The 16,824-nt window shown below is 38.0% G+C and overlaps 1 protein-coding gene across 1 annotated transcript; it reads right to left on the bottom strand.

The window, feature by feature from the left end:
- Positions 1 to 66: 66 nt before the first annotated feature.
- eci2 (enoyl-CoA delta isomerase 2) lies at positions 67 to 12,528 on the bottom strand. The gene is made up of 10 exons (XM_088643756.1): positions 12,373 to 12,528; positions 11,354 to 11,516; positions 9,727 to 9,825; positions 8,417 to 8,602; positions 6,690 to 6,759; positions 5,018 to 5,120; positions 3,824 to 3,944; positions 2,720 to 2,809; positions 1,721 to 1,864; positions 67 to 838 (listed from the first exon to the last, which is right to left on the bottom strand). Exons 1-10 carry the CDS (start codon positions 12,423 to 12,425, stop codon positions 683 to 685), a joined length of 1,185 nt encoding a protein of 394 aa, XP_088499882.1. The 5' UTR covers positions 12,426 to 12,528; the 3' UTR covers positions 67 to 682.
- Between the last annotated feature and the right edge of the window lie 4,296 nt (positions 12,529 to 16,824).

Below are 16,824 nucleotides of genomic sequence, written 5' to 3'. Positions count from 1 at the left end.
AGATACTGGGGCTTAAGTCACCAAGCCAAAAGAGCTGCAATATATATAGTAAAAGAAGCACTCACATTTTATCTTGTATTTAGAATAGGTTGTCTTCATTCAAATGTATACAGTACATTTTAGGTGAAAAAACAAACTGAACATTATTATAATGTGGAATACAACGGTTCATAAAACTGCCAGACAAATCAATTATAGTGATAACTAAGAACTAATTTTAGTACTTTTTGCAAAATGTATAACTGTTAATTACTTTAATGCTGAATTGGACAGAGGGCATTGCTTAAAGAACATTGTGGCAACTCTTTAAATTCATTACCTTATAATATTTACCTTGAAATATCTTTTGATCATATTTTTTTAAGATAACACTGTTACCTAGTGTTCGCATATCAGACATTACATTGGCCTGCATACTTCATAAAGTTTAAAAAAACACAGGGTACACAGCTCCACTGTAAAATGTAGAAATAGACAGGCGTTTCTACAAATTGTGTTTTTAAAAACAATTATGACTTTCTTCATTTAAGGGGCAAGTAAACATACAGTGGAAGGCACTACACTTTAATGCGCAAAAGCTGTAATTCCATGGCAGGACAAAAGTCCACTTGTTAAGCAGCTTTCTGAAAGAATAATGAACCTACTCACAACTATTTGCGCATGTGAAACCTGCTATTGCTCACTACAACTTTGACTTTGCTTGAAAGAAGCTCATAATTGCATTCATGCACTCATCAGAGAGCCATCTCTCCACGAGTCTCTCACACTCCTGGTTATTGACAAGGTGTAGTTTCTCCTTTTCAACCCCCCGGATCAGCTGTTTGGAAAAGGCCAAAGACTGGGGAAAAAAGGAAAAACATCATATTCTTAGAGCACAAATTCTTTAAGTATTTCTCTCTTATGGTATTAAATTCTCCTAACAAAAGACACAAAGACAAAAAACGTTTAAAAGATGAGTGGTATTTGCCATTTCTAAGCTACTGCTTAGGCCAACAGAATATATACTTCCCGATAAACCACCTGTGTAATAATCAGTTTCAAATACAATAAAAAGGTATTTATACTGGACAATTGTAGAATTATGAGTTGTCTACTAACAAAGGTTCCATGTTATTTTGACATCGGTATCTCATACAAATGGAAGTCTACAATACAAATACCAGTGGTTTTTAAAGAAAATGCATAAAGTCTTGCAACAACCAAAGGAGAAACCTAATTTTATCTGCTCCTTGTTAATCTAAATTGAACACAAGATGTGGATATTGTGTAGTAATTGCCAAGACTGAGCTATATTTTCAGTCAAGTATGAGGCATAAAGACATTTCAGAATGTTCAATGCTTTTGATTAGTAATATAGTGAATATTAGTACACTTAAACAATTCTGGAAAAGGCCATGGCTTCTCTCTGCATCACAAATCCAATGCATTAAAAGTTGTTGCATTTAATGGACGAAATCAAAGATTACAGGCAGTTGCATGGATATAGAATAATACACTTGAATGCATTAAAAGAGGTTTTGATCTTTAAGCCCAGTTTGGTACACGGTAAAAAAAATCCTTGCATAAGTCAGACAAAGATAGTGTTCACATGTCTGTGAGGAACAAATAACAGAGGATGTAGATGGTATAAGCAAAGTGAAATGTTTGAAAATGATGTGTTTCCCTTTCTTCGAAAAGCAACAGAATCGAACAGATTGAACTAACAAATGAGAACACCTACATTCTTGGGAAGCTTGGCGTACTCTTTCAGCCGAGTCCACACCTCCTTCTGAAAAGTGCTGTCTGGAAAGACCTCCGTGACCAGGCCCAGGTTACAAGCTTCATGGGCTGTGAGCTTCTTATTGAACAGCAGCATCTCATTGGCCTGAGAGCAGCAGAGCCACACGGGTTACTCAGGAACATCAGGATACTAATTCTCATTGCAGTAACTCTTACCAACTACATTTATCCTCATCAATTACATATTGCATGGGATTCCCAATTACATTCAAAGTGAATCTTACTACGGATAAATTGATTTGTAAAGTATATACAGTAAAAGCATATCAGTGATCCAAACTTTTCTTATACTTTCCTTTTTTATCCAGTGAGCTTACTGCTGCCATCTCAGTATTTTTGTGGGTGGATTTTTATTCCGGGTGGTTATTTATTCCTGTGATTTCTCAATGAAAATAAATGTTTTTTTATATATATACTTGGTCTTAACTTACATATGGAGTAAAACAATTGATATACAGTTTGCAAGTCCTACAAAATGCTGCTCCATACTGATAAATACTGTATTACCCAAATTTTAAAACATATTAAAACAAGCAGCTGTGCTCTATAAATAATATGTATACCACACAACATCGAGGATAAAACAGAACAGATCCAAACCAAAGGTAATACATAATATACCTTTAATGCATTATAAACAGCATGATGAACACAGAAAGCTTGTACGTGTACCGCCCGGTATGGAGAATTTGTGAATTTCCTAATTTAATCTGTATTATGCCATGCCAGTGTTTGCCTTGTAGTATTGTTAATCCCAGGTATTGTTAAAAAGAAAATACATCTCAACAATCTTCCCACATGATTAAAGAATAACCCCTTCTCTGTAATTTGACGTCGGTTACTGTAAGTGCTGGTGTAAAAATAAAACCTGTCACAGACAGCATGGACCTTCAACGCTTGAGGTTCTGCCTCATTAACAGGAAAGGATGACTGGTCTCACCTTTGCGTTGCCCATGATCTTGGGGAAGACGTAAGAGGAACATCCTTCTGGACTCTGACCTAGCTGGCTAAAGGGTGTGTGAAATGTAGCCTGGTTGAAACAGAAGCAGAGTTATATATGATGTTCTGCACAACAGAAATATACCAAAATGGTCTGCATCACCTTTTATTTGCATCAAGACTGATACATTTTTATGCCTTTTCTCTTATGGTATACATATATGGGTATTTCCTCGGTTCAAGGAAAAGTTCCCTGCACCCCTGTAATTCATAACTTTGGAAGTTAAAAAGGGAACTGCAATACTATTTTTTATATTTCAGGGTTAGAATGAATCAGCACTGATTAGTGCATTTCAAACCACAATAAAAGGTAAATGTACACAGTAACATGTAAAACCTCCAATTTACATCACAAAATAGATTACATTTCCAAGTATGTACAGAACGAGGCAACACAACTTCTGGAGAGATGAAGTGGCAATAACAGATACTGTAAATTAATAGACAATGTAATAGACACTGTAAACAAGCAGGCTTGTGAATACATCTCTTTTGATCCAATAGAAATATTGCTGTCAGCTTTGAGACGGTTTTGTTGTTAAATGGAACTTAATCGTTAACTCTATAAAGATGACTTCAGAATATTTCTGTCTGCTGCACAACATGTATTTACTTGCTCACACATCACATTACATTAGTCATTACAGTGACTAGTGATCAGGAAGGACCACTTCACATCGCAACTAGCGTGAACTCTCTCGCCCGTGGGGAGACCAGGGCTTTGCGACAACATGACGACAAAGTTCTTTCAGAAAGTTCACGACTTTGTGCTTAATTCGAAATTTGTACAAATCTATACCACAAAATTCATTTTGTGTCATTCTTAACCCAATAGGCAGTGGAACAGGAAATGCTTTAGAGATGGGACGAATACTGGAAGCTGAGTGGATTTTATGGCAACACACAGTACCCTCCCATCATGTGAGAGTTGGTTTGCGTTTGATTTTTAATCTGTTCAGGACATTACACTCCATTACAATCAAATTCTCCTTTGCAGGGCTGCTCATCCCAAAAAGCACAAACACAGCATCTCAAGAAAACCTACCCTGTCGGTGGCGTAGACTACATCAAAGAGTCCGAGCAAGGTGACCACAACTCCTACGGCAGGGCCATTTACCACAGCAATCAGAGGCTTAGGAAAGTCAATGAAAGTCTTGACAAACTCTCTGCAAACAAGAGCGAATTCAAGGGAAAAAAAAACACAAAGGGGGCTTTCAGACACAAGAAAACCATCAGGCCGTTGCTTGAAAATACTGGTCTGTGAATAACATCACTCTTTATACACATTCCTTTCCTCTGATCATTATCAAAATTTCAGCTTTTGTTGATGTAAAGGCTGCAATCTTTTTTTTTCACCTTTATTAAGATCTTGTAAGCAACAATACTTAAGTGAAAAACAAATGTATCATTTTTAGGAAAAATAATCTAAAATAAAAAACTTTCAATGCCTCGGTTGTGCACACCCTTTACATCAACAAAAGCTGAAATTTCAATGAGGGTGTGTAGACTTTTGATATCCACTGTGTTTCAGAATAGTCTGAAAACCTGACTGCTACCCCATACTACTTTCAGCTACAACACAGGCAAGCCAAGACCTGTATAAGTACAGTGCGTAAGATCAATGCAGATTCTAACAAATCAAGCAAGGTTTTTCAATAATTGGTGTTTGGTAACAATAAAAATGCACTGATTGGAAAAGAATGTGTAAGTAGGAACTATTTTCCTGGCAATCAAAGTTATCAAATGGTTCTTTTCCATTTTAATAAATACTGCCTCAAACAATCAAGAAAAAGATTTGGATAATTAGGACATAAAACTAATTGAATATTATCAAAATAATGTTTTGGGACATTTTCAACTATATAGAAGGCAATTTATTTTTAAAATAATCATTTTAAAATGTCAAATGGTTTCGGAGTTTTATCTTCAAATTTTGACAACTGATTGATGGAAACAGTTTAAAGTTTTAATTCTGGAACAAAAACCTATGGGAAACACTTTTCATGGATAACAAACAAGTTAATGCCAAATGATATGGAGATATAGATATATAGACAGTTTTAACTTATTTTGTTACATGTTAGTCTAAAAGTATTTTAATATTCTAAGAAATCTGGAATGGAGAAAGGAAAGAAGTGTTACTTATATTACTACAGAACACGTTACACAAAGGCCCTGTGGATGATCTTCTAAAAGCAGCAATATTTAAAAATCACTGACTCCTTAAATCGGGTCTTACCTGAGGAGGTCTCCTGAATCCTTTGCCATTTTCTCTACACCTCCAGCTGGAATGTTTGTGAAGTTATTCAGGTCATTTCCACTGGAATAAAAATTACCACTGCCTAGTCCATAAGCAAAAAGAAAGCAAAATAAGTGCCCTTGCAAACATAAATGGTTCAACTATTCTCTGCGACTGCCTGACAGGTCATTTTTAAGATAAACAGAGAAAAACACACCACCTAACCTCATTCTCTCATTCCAGTCACTATTCTAGCCTGGAAAAGATGAAGAAACCACAGAAATTTTCAGACTGGTATGACGATCATTGAGCCACTTGCTATTTTTCCCCACACTGTATGCACACTGAGGGCTGAGCCGTGACTGTAGCAGAAACAGACTTTACAAGCAGCACGCAGGCTGTCAACACACCAAGATCAGCAAGAGTCTTGTTCGGGACCTGGCTAACTGTGGACACCCTGAGCCCATGATCAATGTCAGCTAGTCTAACAGCCTAGAGCCAGTAACCTCCAGGATTCTGAGCACACTAGAAGCAAAGCATGATTTTGGCACTCCTGCCTTGAAGTAGTCAAACTATGGTTGACTAAGAGAGCCTGTCTATCCAAACATAAAAAAATTACTGAAACTTCATATGTAAATATTGTGCCCTCAGGTTTGTACGTCATGGTAGCATAGTGGTTAGCATTGCTGCCTCACAGCACTGAGGCCCTGGGTTCAATTCCGCACTTGGTGTGCTACCTGCATGAGTTTGTGTGGGTTTCCTCCTGGTGCACTAGTTTAAAGCCACAGTAAACAAAACATATAGGTAGGCTCATTGTCTTCTGGGAAAACTGGCCCTGATGCAAGTGCCCTGCGATGGACTGGCGTCCAGTTAAGGGTGTATCCGGCCTTGAACTGGGTTGAAAAAATTTGCCCCGTGACCCTTAACCGATTGAAGAGGACAGAAAATGGATGGACAAATTCCATACACTATACTATTGTAATGGAAGCAGAAAGTGCAAGAACTTAATTCTACAGCGAATTAGCAAGACACCGTGAAAAACTTGTGAGCAACAGATGTCTCTCCGTAGTTTTTATCTGGGAGATCTTCCCTGTGATATACTATATATTTATATGTGATATAAATATACTGGCAATAAGATACTGTCTGGTAAGGCAAGGCAGAGGTTTGATTACCTGAGCTATATCTTAGATCATCAGCTTCACAATACTTCTGCAATGTGTTGTGTTTTGGTTCAAAGGGAAGAAAGCCTAAGTTTTTAAGCTTGGACAAAATTTACTGACCATTAATGGTCAGCATGGTCCTTTTTACATAGTCACAAAATCTGAAATCAGAGTTCTTAATTGTAGAAGGAATGAAATGTGGTGTGCAAAATAATTTGCAGTATACTATACAAATGTAAAACTTTCTAAAACTTATTAACAGTTTCTATAGATCATTACATGTTAAGAGTTTTATCTGTTGTAGATCATTAAGGCATAGCGGATCTTATACCAACTCAGCATGTGAATTATAGGGAGCTGAATCTTGTCAGTAATACTGGATATACTCCCTACCACAGAATGAGCAGTGAAGCAGCACAGTGAGCTGGAAAATGATCCTAACTGACTCTTTGAATGAATGTTCTTGGCTGCAACACACCAAGATCAAAAGGTGAGGACAAGAATGGTACCTGTCAGTACAGTTATGACACAGTCATTGTTAGCTGCCAGCTCCAGGGCTTGCTTAATTTCATTGTACATCTGCAATAAAGAAGGAAAGGGGCATTGGACACAAGTTCAAGGACCAATGAAACTGATTAGACAGGTATAAACAGATGGTGTGCTCATACAGGATGACATGTCCTAAAGCAAACAGTCACTGAAAGAGGTGCCAATCTAGCGAAACAAAACAATACACGGGGGAAGAAAGTTTAACTCTTAGCAGTGCAGTAAAGTTGTGAATATATCACAGAAAGTGCAAAATTTAATATAAACCTAACCTTGTTTATAGTTGCGACAACCTTCATTGTGACTATAGTTTTTGTACTCCTGTTGTAAAGTAATGTGAAAAAATAAACAGAAAAGTGACCGTCACTTTCATACAGAGTGATTGGTATGCCTCCACTATCCGATTAGTGATTATCCTTGTTAAATACAGAAAGGAGGACCCAAAGGAACACAGCCCAGGAGTTGATTATTGTAGGTATAGAGAAAATTAAATGCTATGCAGCTAGTAGTATTAAAAGTTTCCATTACTGCTACTGTACTTGCAAGGGTGACTGAAAGAGATTATAGACATTTTACAAATAATGGCAAGGTTGTTCAATTTCATAAATGAGCCTTTACTGCTCTCCAGCAAGTGTAAATTATGCATTATTAGCTGCAACTCTTCACAGCTCGGGAAACTTGAAGACAGAGGTGCACAAATTATTTATATTTATGACTGCTAGAAAATGACAACTTTGCAAAGGAGTGACATCTTCCAGCTAAAAAATCATGAATATTACAGCATTAATAATAAGGTATTTGTCTTCAGCCATATCAAAAGGGCTGCAAGGTATCATTTACATCACCCACACACAAGTTACAAGTATTTGTATTCTGACATTTTGATTTGGGATTCATTTAATTTTACATCTGATTTAAATGTACCTTGTTATAAACAGACTAATTCAATTACAAACAGAATAATAGCTATACAAGCCACCCCAATAATAGAAATATATGATAAAAAATTACCTTTTGTAGGTCCAACGTACCCAAAAATGTTTTAGAACATATGCTTTATAAAGTTTAATAAAATGTCTCTGTGTTTTGAAAACCACACATATTCAATACATGAACGCTCTTTGATTTAATATGAATATCAGGCTTGGATGAAAATATACTACGCATGAGATCCAAGATCATATGTCACACTAACCTGTATTTGCTATGATAAGCCTGCAAGTCTGATTTCAGTAATGGGGAACATGGACAAAACTTTGAAGGCTGGACTTGTAGCTTTTACAACTTCTCAATGTCGCTCTGCTTATCAAATGAAAAGTATATTACTATCATATTTATAATATGGACAGTATAATAAAGTTTAAATGCCTGAAAAATGTCCTCTTCAGTCATATTTCTTACCTCAATGCTTGCAGCAGCTCTAAGTGTGTGTAAGGTGTATGTTTCTCATGTGCCCCACGTCTCCCTGTTCTCCAAAGTAGAAAAGTTTGTTAAGTTGCTATTTTTTGGGCGGGGGGGGGGGCAGCTTGCTTCTACATTACCACTATACATGAGGGGAGATTTACCTGTGTAGGACTGTCAAACGGTACGAGTCGCAATGTTCTCAGCTTAAGACCCTCTGTGGCCCCCATAACCTTGGTATTAACTTAACATTAACCACATCTGGTTTTCCTGTTCAACTCTGCCTTACCAAGACAGTAATGGCGTTCTTCTTCTCTGGTCTGTTCATGACGATGGTGGTGATGTTGTCCTCCGTGGTCACCAGCAGTGTCTCAAACGTAGCCTGGCCCCCCGTGGATGACGTTTTTGGCTGCGCCGGTGTGTCTGCAGCCACCAGGGACTCTACAAGGTCTACGTACTTCTGCCTGGCCTCCTCCTAGTACCAGCAAGGGTGAAACAGCTAGTTCATTTTCACGGTCTTTACTGAACAGTAAAAATAATACCAGTCCAGCTTCGCTTGGTAATCAAAGAACTGAAAATATTGTTTAATACAGCTCCCAGTTAAATCGGAAACCACAAGAAGAAACACTGCCAGCACCGCATTGTAATATGTCAGGATTCTGGCTCCGCTGTCCCACCCAGGATCAATGCAACAGTTGGATCCTGCAAAAGTGTTTAAATCAGGAAACTTAGACACTGCATTTAAAGTGAGTCATAAAGTATGAAAATATTAATAACAACAACTTGAATTTGCATAGTGCCTTTCATTTCAGAGGACCCCACTGCACATATAGGTGGGGATTCAGTTTATCCACAACAGAAGGGCAACACACATCCACACTGAGAAATTATTTCATTAAATAAATTAAGGGGGGAAAATAGGGAGGGAAGTGAATTTTTGAGTAGGAGGATAAACTTACTTGACTCAGGTGCAGCACAGTATATAGCAAGTCTATAGAATGATGGTTTCCCTCAGTTTATCTATCTGACTGCATATGCTAAAGTAATTCCCTTCTCCTCTGTAAGGGACCAGAAATAATGTCTGGAATAAGACTGGAGTGATTGTATATATATAGCCTCTGGATACGTGGTAGTGCCATGGCTGTTCTGAATCCTGATTTACACTGCATGATTTTGAAAATTCTTATATTATGTACTCAAACCACAGCTTATGATTTGCAACTCACAGAAATTTCTTTAATTGTTTTAAAAAGTAAGGCCCTCATGTGGCACACTTACAGCAAAGTAATGTTACGTTATTGAAAAACTTGATTTAACCAAGTCTGTGTGTTTTGATGAAGACTTTTTTTATGCCTACAGGATCTACAAAACTGTTTGGAGTACAGAGACCCTGCATCCCGCATGTGAAGAAATGCAAGACAAAGCAGGAGGAAAAGTAGTCTTCATTTCTCTAGATGTCCCCTCACCCACATCTTCTGCAGAATCTAGTGCTTCCTTTTTGCCCCCTTCTTCTATTCCTCTCATTCTTGCAATATGAAAAAGAAATCTGATTATTTATAAAGCCTAAAGAACAGTAAATGATAATAGTTTGGTACTCACCGGTGATAGACTGTCAAGAGACTTCCAGGCATCCCACTTGGCCTTGTTGACGAAGTCCAGCATGCTTGGCTTTGGAATATTGCAGGGACCCTGCATGGCCTAGACATATAGAACAAGCAAAACAATCAATTAGCCATTCGGCTCTCAAAGAGATAGCATGTCTTTTTCCATTTCAAACAACTGAGAAGAGCAAGCAGGGCTACAACAGAAGATTAAGGCATCAAAACAAGACCTGACTCAGGTGACCCAACCCAACAAGGCCTTAGGCATGTAGAAAACCACAAGAGTTTTCGCTGCACAGCAGGATAATGAACTCCTGACCATCTAAAAGGCCCACTCAGATGGCGATCAGTGTGATGTGACTAATGACATGGCTCAAATACAAACCTGACTTCTAGATTAATGGCCCCAAATGCATGGTAAGCATAGATCTTTACTAGTTCAGCTACTCAGAATATCCACTTTAGAGAGTGAAACCTCGGTAGTAGAGTCGCACTACTTGTACTTTTTGTGCTGTACTGAAACAGAAAGCCATGGGTGATGCCAATCCAAGCATCTACAATTCTGTAATGGATCTAGATGACCCCATTCTTGTGTTATATATGGAAATGGACAAATATCAAAATTATCCACAAAGACACATTAGTTCTGTCGATAGTAAGGTCAGTAAATATAAGTCTACAGTATGTGCAATACAAAGGAAAACCACAAGTATTGGAAATTCATGTGTTGCACTAGTGTAGTATTTAGACTTTGAACGAAGAATGTTATTCTTGCAAAGCAACAAAAAAGGAGAAAAACATATTAGCCTTTAATCCACAAATAAGTACATGTGTTACTTATTTTCCATAATATATGCACCAATTATGATAAATATGAAAATGTATTAAGCAGAGCAGTAGTAGAGCAATTTATTGCCATATGTACACACACATTGGAATTCTTAACCGTGCTGATCTCTCGGGACACACGGTACAACAGACAACACCACACGATGCAGACAGTACCTAATAAATAATAACAACGGGAACAATAAGTATGTTGTGGGACAATAAATATGTAGTAGTGAAAAAAAATGGTAGACCATGCAAAAAGTGTGTAGTGCAGATGTGTAATGAGTCTGAATGGAAGCATGCGTACTGTAACGCATACGGCCACCAGTGAGTGTGTAAGAGCCGGCTTACCAGAGCGGTGACGTCACCGCCCTTCCCTGTGATAGCAGGGCCCACAGCCGCTGGGCTGGGGGGAGATCTCTCTTTAGCTCAACAGGCTGGGTCCCTGTTGAGTGACGCCGGAGGCCCAGGTTCGAGTCCCCAACGGTGGGGGGCCGACCTGATGCGGCAACAGCTAGGGAGCCCACGTGAACCCCGAATCGTTACAGTACATTGTCCAAGTTGTGTTTTTGTTGGCTCAAGTGCCAAACAGAGGACAGGCAAGCCCCACTGGTACTGTAGCTTCACTCTGCTCAGACACCTAGACTCGAGTATGGAAAACAATACTCACAAGCCTGATCCAGCTCTGCCCTATGTGAGTGGTTTTCAGTCAGTTTTGGTCTGCTGCTAGTGTGCTCCCTCCTGCTACTAATGACAAGCCCTTTAAAAACACCACTATGAGGTGCGAGTATCACCTGTTTAAAAAGTGCATATATTTTCAATTTGACTTCATTGCCAGGGTCCTTTTTCAGTTTGCTGAGCTTGTCCTTGGCGTGATTAAAGTCCTCGACAGTTGCCCCCATTAAGGCCCCAGTTGTATGAAGCTGAAGTGCTGGTAAGCGAAAGGACTGAAACAGTCTGAGGAAGAAAAGAAAGACAGTATTTAAAACATTTTGAATATTCTAATAAATATTTATAGAGATGCACTACACTGCACTGTGTTGGCAAACCAATCATGGTTGTTAAATAAAAAATATATTTGAAATGCATGTGAAATAATAAGGAGTTTCAACAGTGTAGACCCTACAGGCTGTTACAAACATAAACCTCACCTTATTTCACCAGTCCTCTCAGGCCTACATATTTTGTAGGAAGAATCATTTTAGTTGTATCTTAGACGATCTAAAAGAATCAGCTTTAACAGGGGTGGCCGGATGGTAGTTCAACAGATACACAACCTTGTTCCTCTTAGGTGCGCCTAAATTCTCACTCTTAATTTCCACATTTAGTCCCCACTCTCCATAGCATTATGGTTGAATCGGTAACTTCAGCTGACATTTCAAAGCCTGACAAATCTACTAATTCGAGTAAATCACCGTTTCCAGACAAGGAAATATATGCACAAGTCTTTGAACTCCTCCAGATTTTTCCTTTTTGAAAAGCGAAAACAATCATAGAAGAGATTGTTTACTTTTCAAAAGCTAAGTCTTCGAGACTGATACTATGTTTGACATAAGAAAGCCATCGCGGTCTCTGAAAACGTTACTAGTTAATGAGTCAAACAAACAGAAAACTAACGATTTGCTTGCTTTAGAAATGTTGTAATAAAAACATAACCAAGCAAACTTGGATCTCGTTCAATCAACCCATGCAGCATGTCAACCTTCATTGCAGCTGCTAACATTACAGCAAAACCAGCAAATAAACCTCCAAAACCTACACAAACCGCGGCTGGACAAATATTCCACAATTATAATTCACTCTCTAAACTCACCTCGCAGATTTCATGAAACGCCAGCTATAAAGCAGAGAGACGGCTGCAGCCATACTATTGTCGAGGTCAGTGGGATAAAGTTCACCGGCAATCTAACAACCCATAGTCTTACCCCCTTTCTGTTCAACCCCTCCCTTCATTTCATTTCAAGTCAAAGCTCAATTTAGTGGCTCCCTCTGCTGGTCGGAGCACGCAGTCCTTTTTACAGTGCAAATACAGTCTACACCTTGTGACAAAGCGTGGTTAGCATCTGCACATTATAAGCATTCACAACTTCATGTTGAAGTTAGGAGCTCATGGTTTGGGCAGCATTAGTATTCTACATGCAGATGTTGGAGTCCCTGAACACCAATCAACACCTGTTCTTCAATATTACAAACGTCTGAGTGTCTCTTGTGAAATTTTAGAGTGTTATGTCTCTGCATTAATTTTTTCATTGTCTTTCACCTTAGCTGGCACACTATGACAATGTTTTATTCAAAGCGAACATTACACTATTATGAAGAAGAACGGCCCTTCATGTTTCCAATCCTTCTCGGTTGCAATCTTCTTGTAACACCTGTGTGGTTCAGTCTATTTACACCAATTTTAATGCAAAACATCAGCCATGCCTCAACACAAATAAAAACAAGAAAAGTCTCTATGAGGTACAAAGAATCAGATGTGTTCTTTTTGTCTGACAGCAAACCAAGAGCTAGAAGTTTATTTATTACTTTAATATAAATAAACTATAATATAAAAGAAAAACAAAAATAAATTTGAGACATTGGATCATTTGTTTTTAAATCACTTTAAGGTTCTACAATAAAAGGCCCATGAAACCAGACACAGACATGCAATGGCTAAGGCAAGTAGGCCTGTTGTTAATTACAAATCTTGTTTTCCTCATAGGTTTCCACATCGCTAAGAACATACAAATGTTCCCATTTGGTTATTTTGCCCATTTGGTTACTAGTAGCTTTTCAATTCAAGAATCTAGATAGCAGCAGTTGTAATAAAATGGATTGCATGTTTGGTGATCACTTATTCAAATCAGAAGGAGCAGCAGGTTAAAAATAAATTCCTGTTGGTCTCCACATAATACCTAAGTCCACTTACTACTTACTGTAAATCTGTTTTTTATTCATTCAACATTTCTCAAATCATCTCAGACCACACACATACTTTACACTGTTTTGCTATACCTCGTAATCATATAATTAACCTTGTATGTGGAAACATATCAGACATTTACTGAAGATCAGAAGTACTACGTTGTAGCCTTCACTTGCATCACTTTTACTGTACAAAATTGGTTTTCAAAACATCATGAAGGGTTTTAAACAAAACTTACATTTTTGAATCCATGTTGACTTATTATATTAGTACTGTAAGAACAATCTTATTAATTTAACACTTAATATTTCTCCAGTAGCCTTACATGAAATTAATGTGTGAAGGAGGTTTAAGATGGAGACCCATTTAAAACTAAACAGCAAACTTAACTGAGACAATAAAGAAAACTGCTGCTCATTAAAGATCGCAAGGCACTATTCCAAAAGAGTAGGGATTTTAACCCTGGTGACCTTGTTAAATACCACTCTTGACTTGTAAAATCTGGCCTACCTAAAGTTTCCCCTTAACTCTATTGATGAAGCCATTTGACACTTCTCTACCTTGACTGCTCTGTAGTGGGACTGCTGGCTGCCACATGTTACCCAGGTGTCCTCATCTGCATGTAAAGTGATTTGGGACCTTTGAGTTGAACAATGCTATACAAAATGAAAACTATTGTAAAGATATATTACTTTAATGTTATCTTTCTTCTCAACCATTGATTGCAATTGACAGATTGGTACTTACTGTCACTGTAATTCCTATTTTAATGCTTTTCTACAAATAATTTATTGAAAGTGTTTTAACATACTGTCTTACCTGTTTGTGTGGCAACATCAGTACTGCAAATTGTAATAGGTGGTTAAAAACAGGTGGGAAAAATATGTGTGAAGATAAGTACTAAATTCATTAGGGCAAATCAAATCAATGTAAATGCCCATTTTGGAGTGTGTGCCACATCCCCTCCACTGTGAATTTACACTACTCCCATCTGGGAGACACCTTGGTGCCCATAGGAGTAACAACAAAAAGCACTAGAAATAGTTCATCCCTTAAGCAATCATGTTCTCAAACAATGTAAAGTAACTCTCTTATCTTCTGAAACACTGTTGTCCTGAACTCTTTGTTGGTGATGTCTTGTTTTTGTTGTATTGTTCTGTTGGACTCTGCCATAGTACAAACTTCCCTCAGTGGACAATAAAGCTTGAAATGAATCAAATTACATTTTCAATACCATCCTGTCTTCTGTACCAGATGGACAGGTATGCTAATTTTGCAAAGTAGGGTGGATTTTGGCACTGCTCCTACCTGTTTTGTTGTTGCCAAGAAAGTTGCATAACTTCTTTGCTGACAGTGGGGGAAAAAACAGCAGCACAAGATTTACTCACAAATAAGTAGAATTAAGGAAGCTAACAATACATAAGCCTCTTACATGGAAGTTACTCACACACTAGATTCCTACAAAACTACATCTGAAGTATACATTAAGTCACCGAGCATAAGTCCTGTGTAAACTCAGGAATTCTTAAGAAATGTTATTGTGTTTCGCTTTTCTCTGAGTTATTTCTTGTGGCATATAATCCTCATAAATGTAAAGGTCAAATAATATGTAACTGACAGTTATATATGCGCATTTAGACTGTTTGCAGCATGATTAAATTGCTGCTGCTGTTTTCATCTAATTTCTATCATCCATGCATTTCTAATAAATTGCATAACGGGTGGAGCAGTGGCTCTGTACATAAGGATCTGCGCCTGTGGCTGGAAGGCTGCAGTTTCAAATCCCGTGGCTGGCAGAGGAATCCTACTCTGTTGGGCTCCTGAGCAAGGCCCTTAACCCCAACTGCTCCAGGGGTGCTGTACAATGGCTGCCCCTGTGCTCTGACTCCAAGCTTCTCTCCCTGTCTGTGTGTCTCATGGAGAGCAAGCTGGGGTATACAAAAAAAAAAGATGAATTCCTAATGCAAGAAGTTGTATATGGCTAACAAAGTGATCTCTTATCCAATACCGGGTTGCACTGTCTCAGAGCCCAGTCTGGCAGACAAGGATTACAAGGCAGGATACACCCTGGAAGGGATGTCAGTCCATCACAGGATGTTTTAATTAGTTACATCAAGATAACCAGCATGCACTAGGCCATTACATCGGTGAATCTCAAGTATCACTGCTTCATTTCCATGGATACCAGGACTTCACATATTTCCTCTAACACCACAGAGAAATTAATGCTGGGGACAACAAAACAAAGCAGCACGTGCTCTTGTTAACTTTATTGTTGTAACTGTGACCTTGAGATTATTCTAGTGCTTCCAACAGAAATCAGAAAGCTAGAAAAGTGCTTCAGGAACGTATATCTATGGTGGAAGGCAGTGTCCATTTCAAAATGAAATGCTCAGATGTTCTGCGGCACCTGTTTCAGACAGCAAAATACTTTAAAGACTTAAAGACTGTGGAGACTTGACTGTCATATAAAGGCTCAAATTTATATTTTATTGTTTCTTAGCCTAATGTTGTTCAATACAATGCACACTGTTTTATGCAATATACATTATAATGTACAATATAATGCAAAGCAGCTGTTTCTTACTCCAGTATTTTACAATATAATGGAGAGCAGCATATGCATTTCTTGGTTATAAATTTATCCAATACTGATAAATTACTAAATCTATTTTGCCACAAGGTTCAAGTAGTCATCACTAAGCTCATGTGCTACAGGGGTTTTCAAAGACCTGTTCACTTTCAAACATTCGTTCTGGTAGCCATTTTAAGAGTAATTTAAGAAGACATTACAGGAGGCAGAGACTTTACAACACATACACATATACATAAAAATGTATAAAGCAATTTGATTAGATCATCTCGCCCACTTCAGAAGGATCAAAACAATCGAAATGACTGGGACACTTGACAAGTTAAGTTTTTCCATTTAGAAGCCATTCAGTATCAGTTACTCAAAATCTCTTATAGTTTTATTTTACTATAACACTACTAACAGCTCATCTGTACAGCTGTACAGAAATATAGCGTTATTGCACTAAATAGAATTCGTATGCCATTAAAATCATTATGTATTTCAAGTTTTTTTTCCCTCAATCTCAGAAAAGGGGATGTACCTTAGTATTGACTTATCGGGTTGCATATTCATTTGGCAGAACAGGCAACAGCACTCAGTTTTAAAATCGAATGTGCGTAAAATCGGAGATAGACTGGAGGACACAAACAGGTGTGTAGATAACTGGTAGGCAATCGCTTATGTGCCTTGGATTCCGAGTTCCAAAAAAAGAAAAATAATACAAGAAAACGTCCCCCCTTCCCCTCCTTTCCTCGTCATAGCCTTCTGCAGGTAAGAACCAA

The sequence above is a fragment of the Lepisosteus platostomus genome, chromosome 8, assembly GCF_059453375.1.
Source record: "Lepisosteus platostomus isolate fLepPlt1 chromosome 8, fLepPlt1.hap1, whole genome shotgun sequence".
In the NCBI taxonomy this organism is placed as follows: Eukaryota; Metazoa; Chordata; class Actinopteri; order Semionotiformes; family Lepisosteidae; genus Lepisosteus; species Lepisosteus platostomus.
This window is presented reverse-complemented; position numbering and strand designations above follow the sequence as displayed.

What these genes read in the sequence shown, in the direction of transcription:
- eci2 (XM_088643756.1), bottom strand. Translation starts at nt 12,425, where the DNA reads ATGGCTGCAGCCGTCTCTCTGCTTTATAGCTGGCGTTTCATGAAATCT. An exon ending in AGAACGCCATTACTGTCTTG is followed by an intron (nt 6,760 to 8,416) that starts GTAAGGCAGAGT and finishes TCTTTATTGCAG; the next exon opens with ATGTACAATGAAATTAAGCA. An exon ending in TAGTCTACGCCACCGACAGG is followed by an intron (nt 2,810 to 3,823) that starts GTAGGTTTTCTT and finishes TGTTTCAACCAG; the next exon opens with GCTACATTTCACACACCCTT.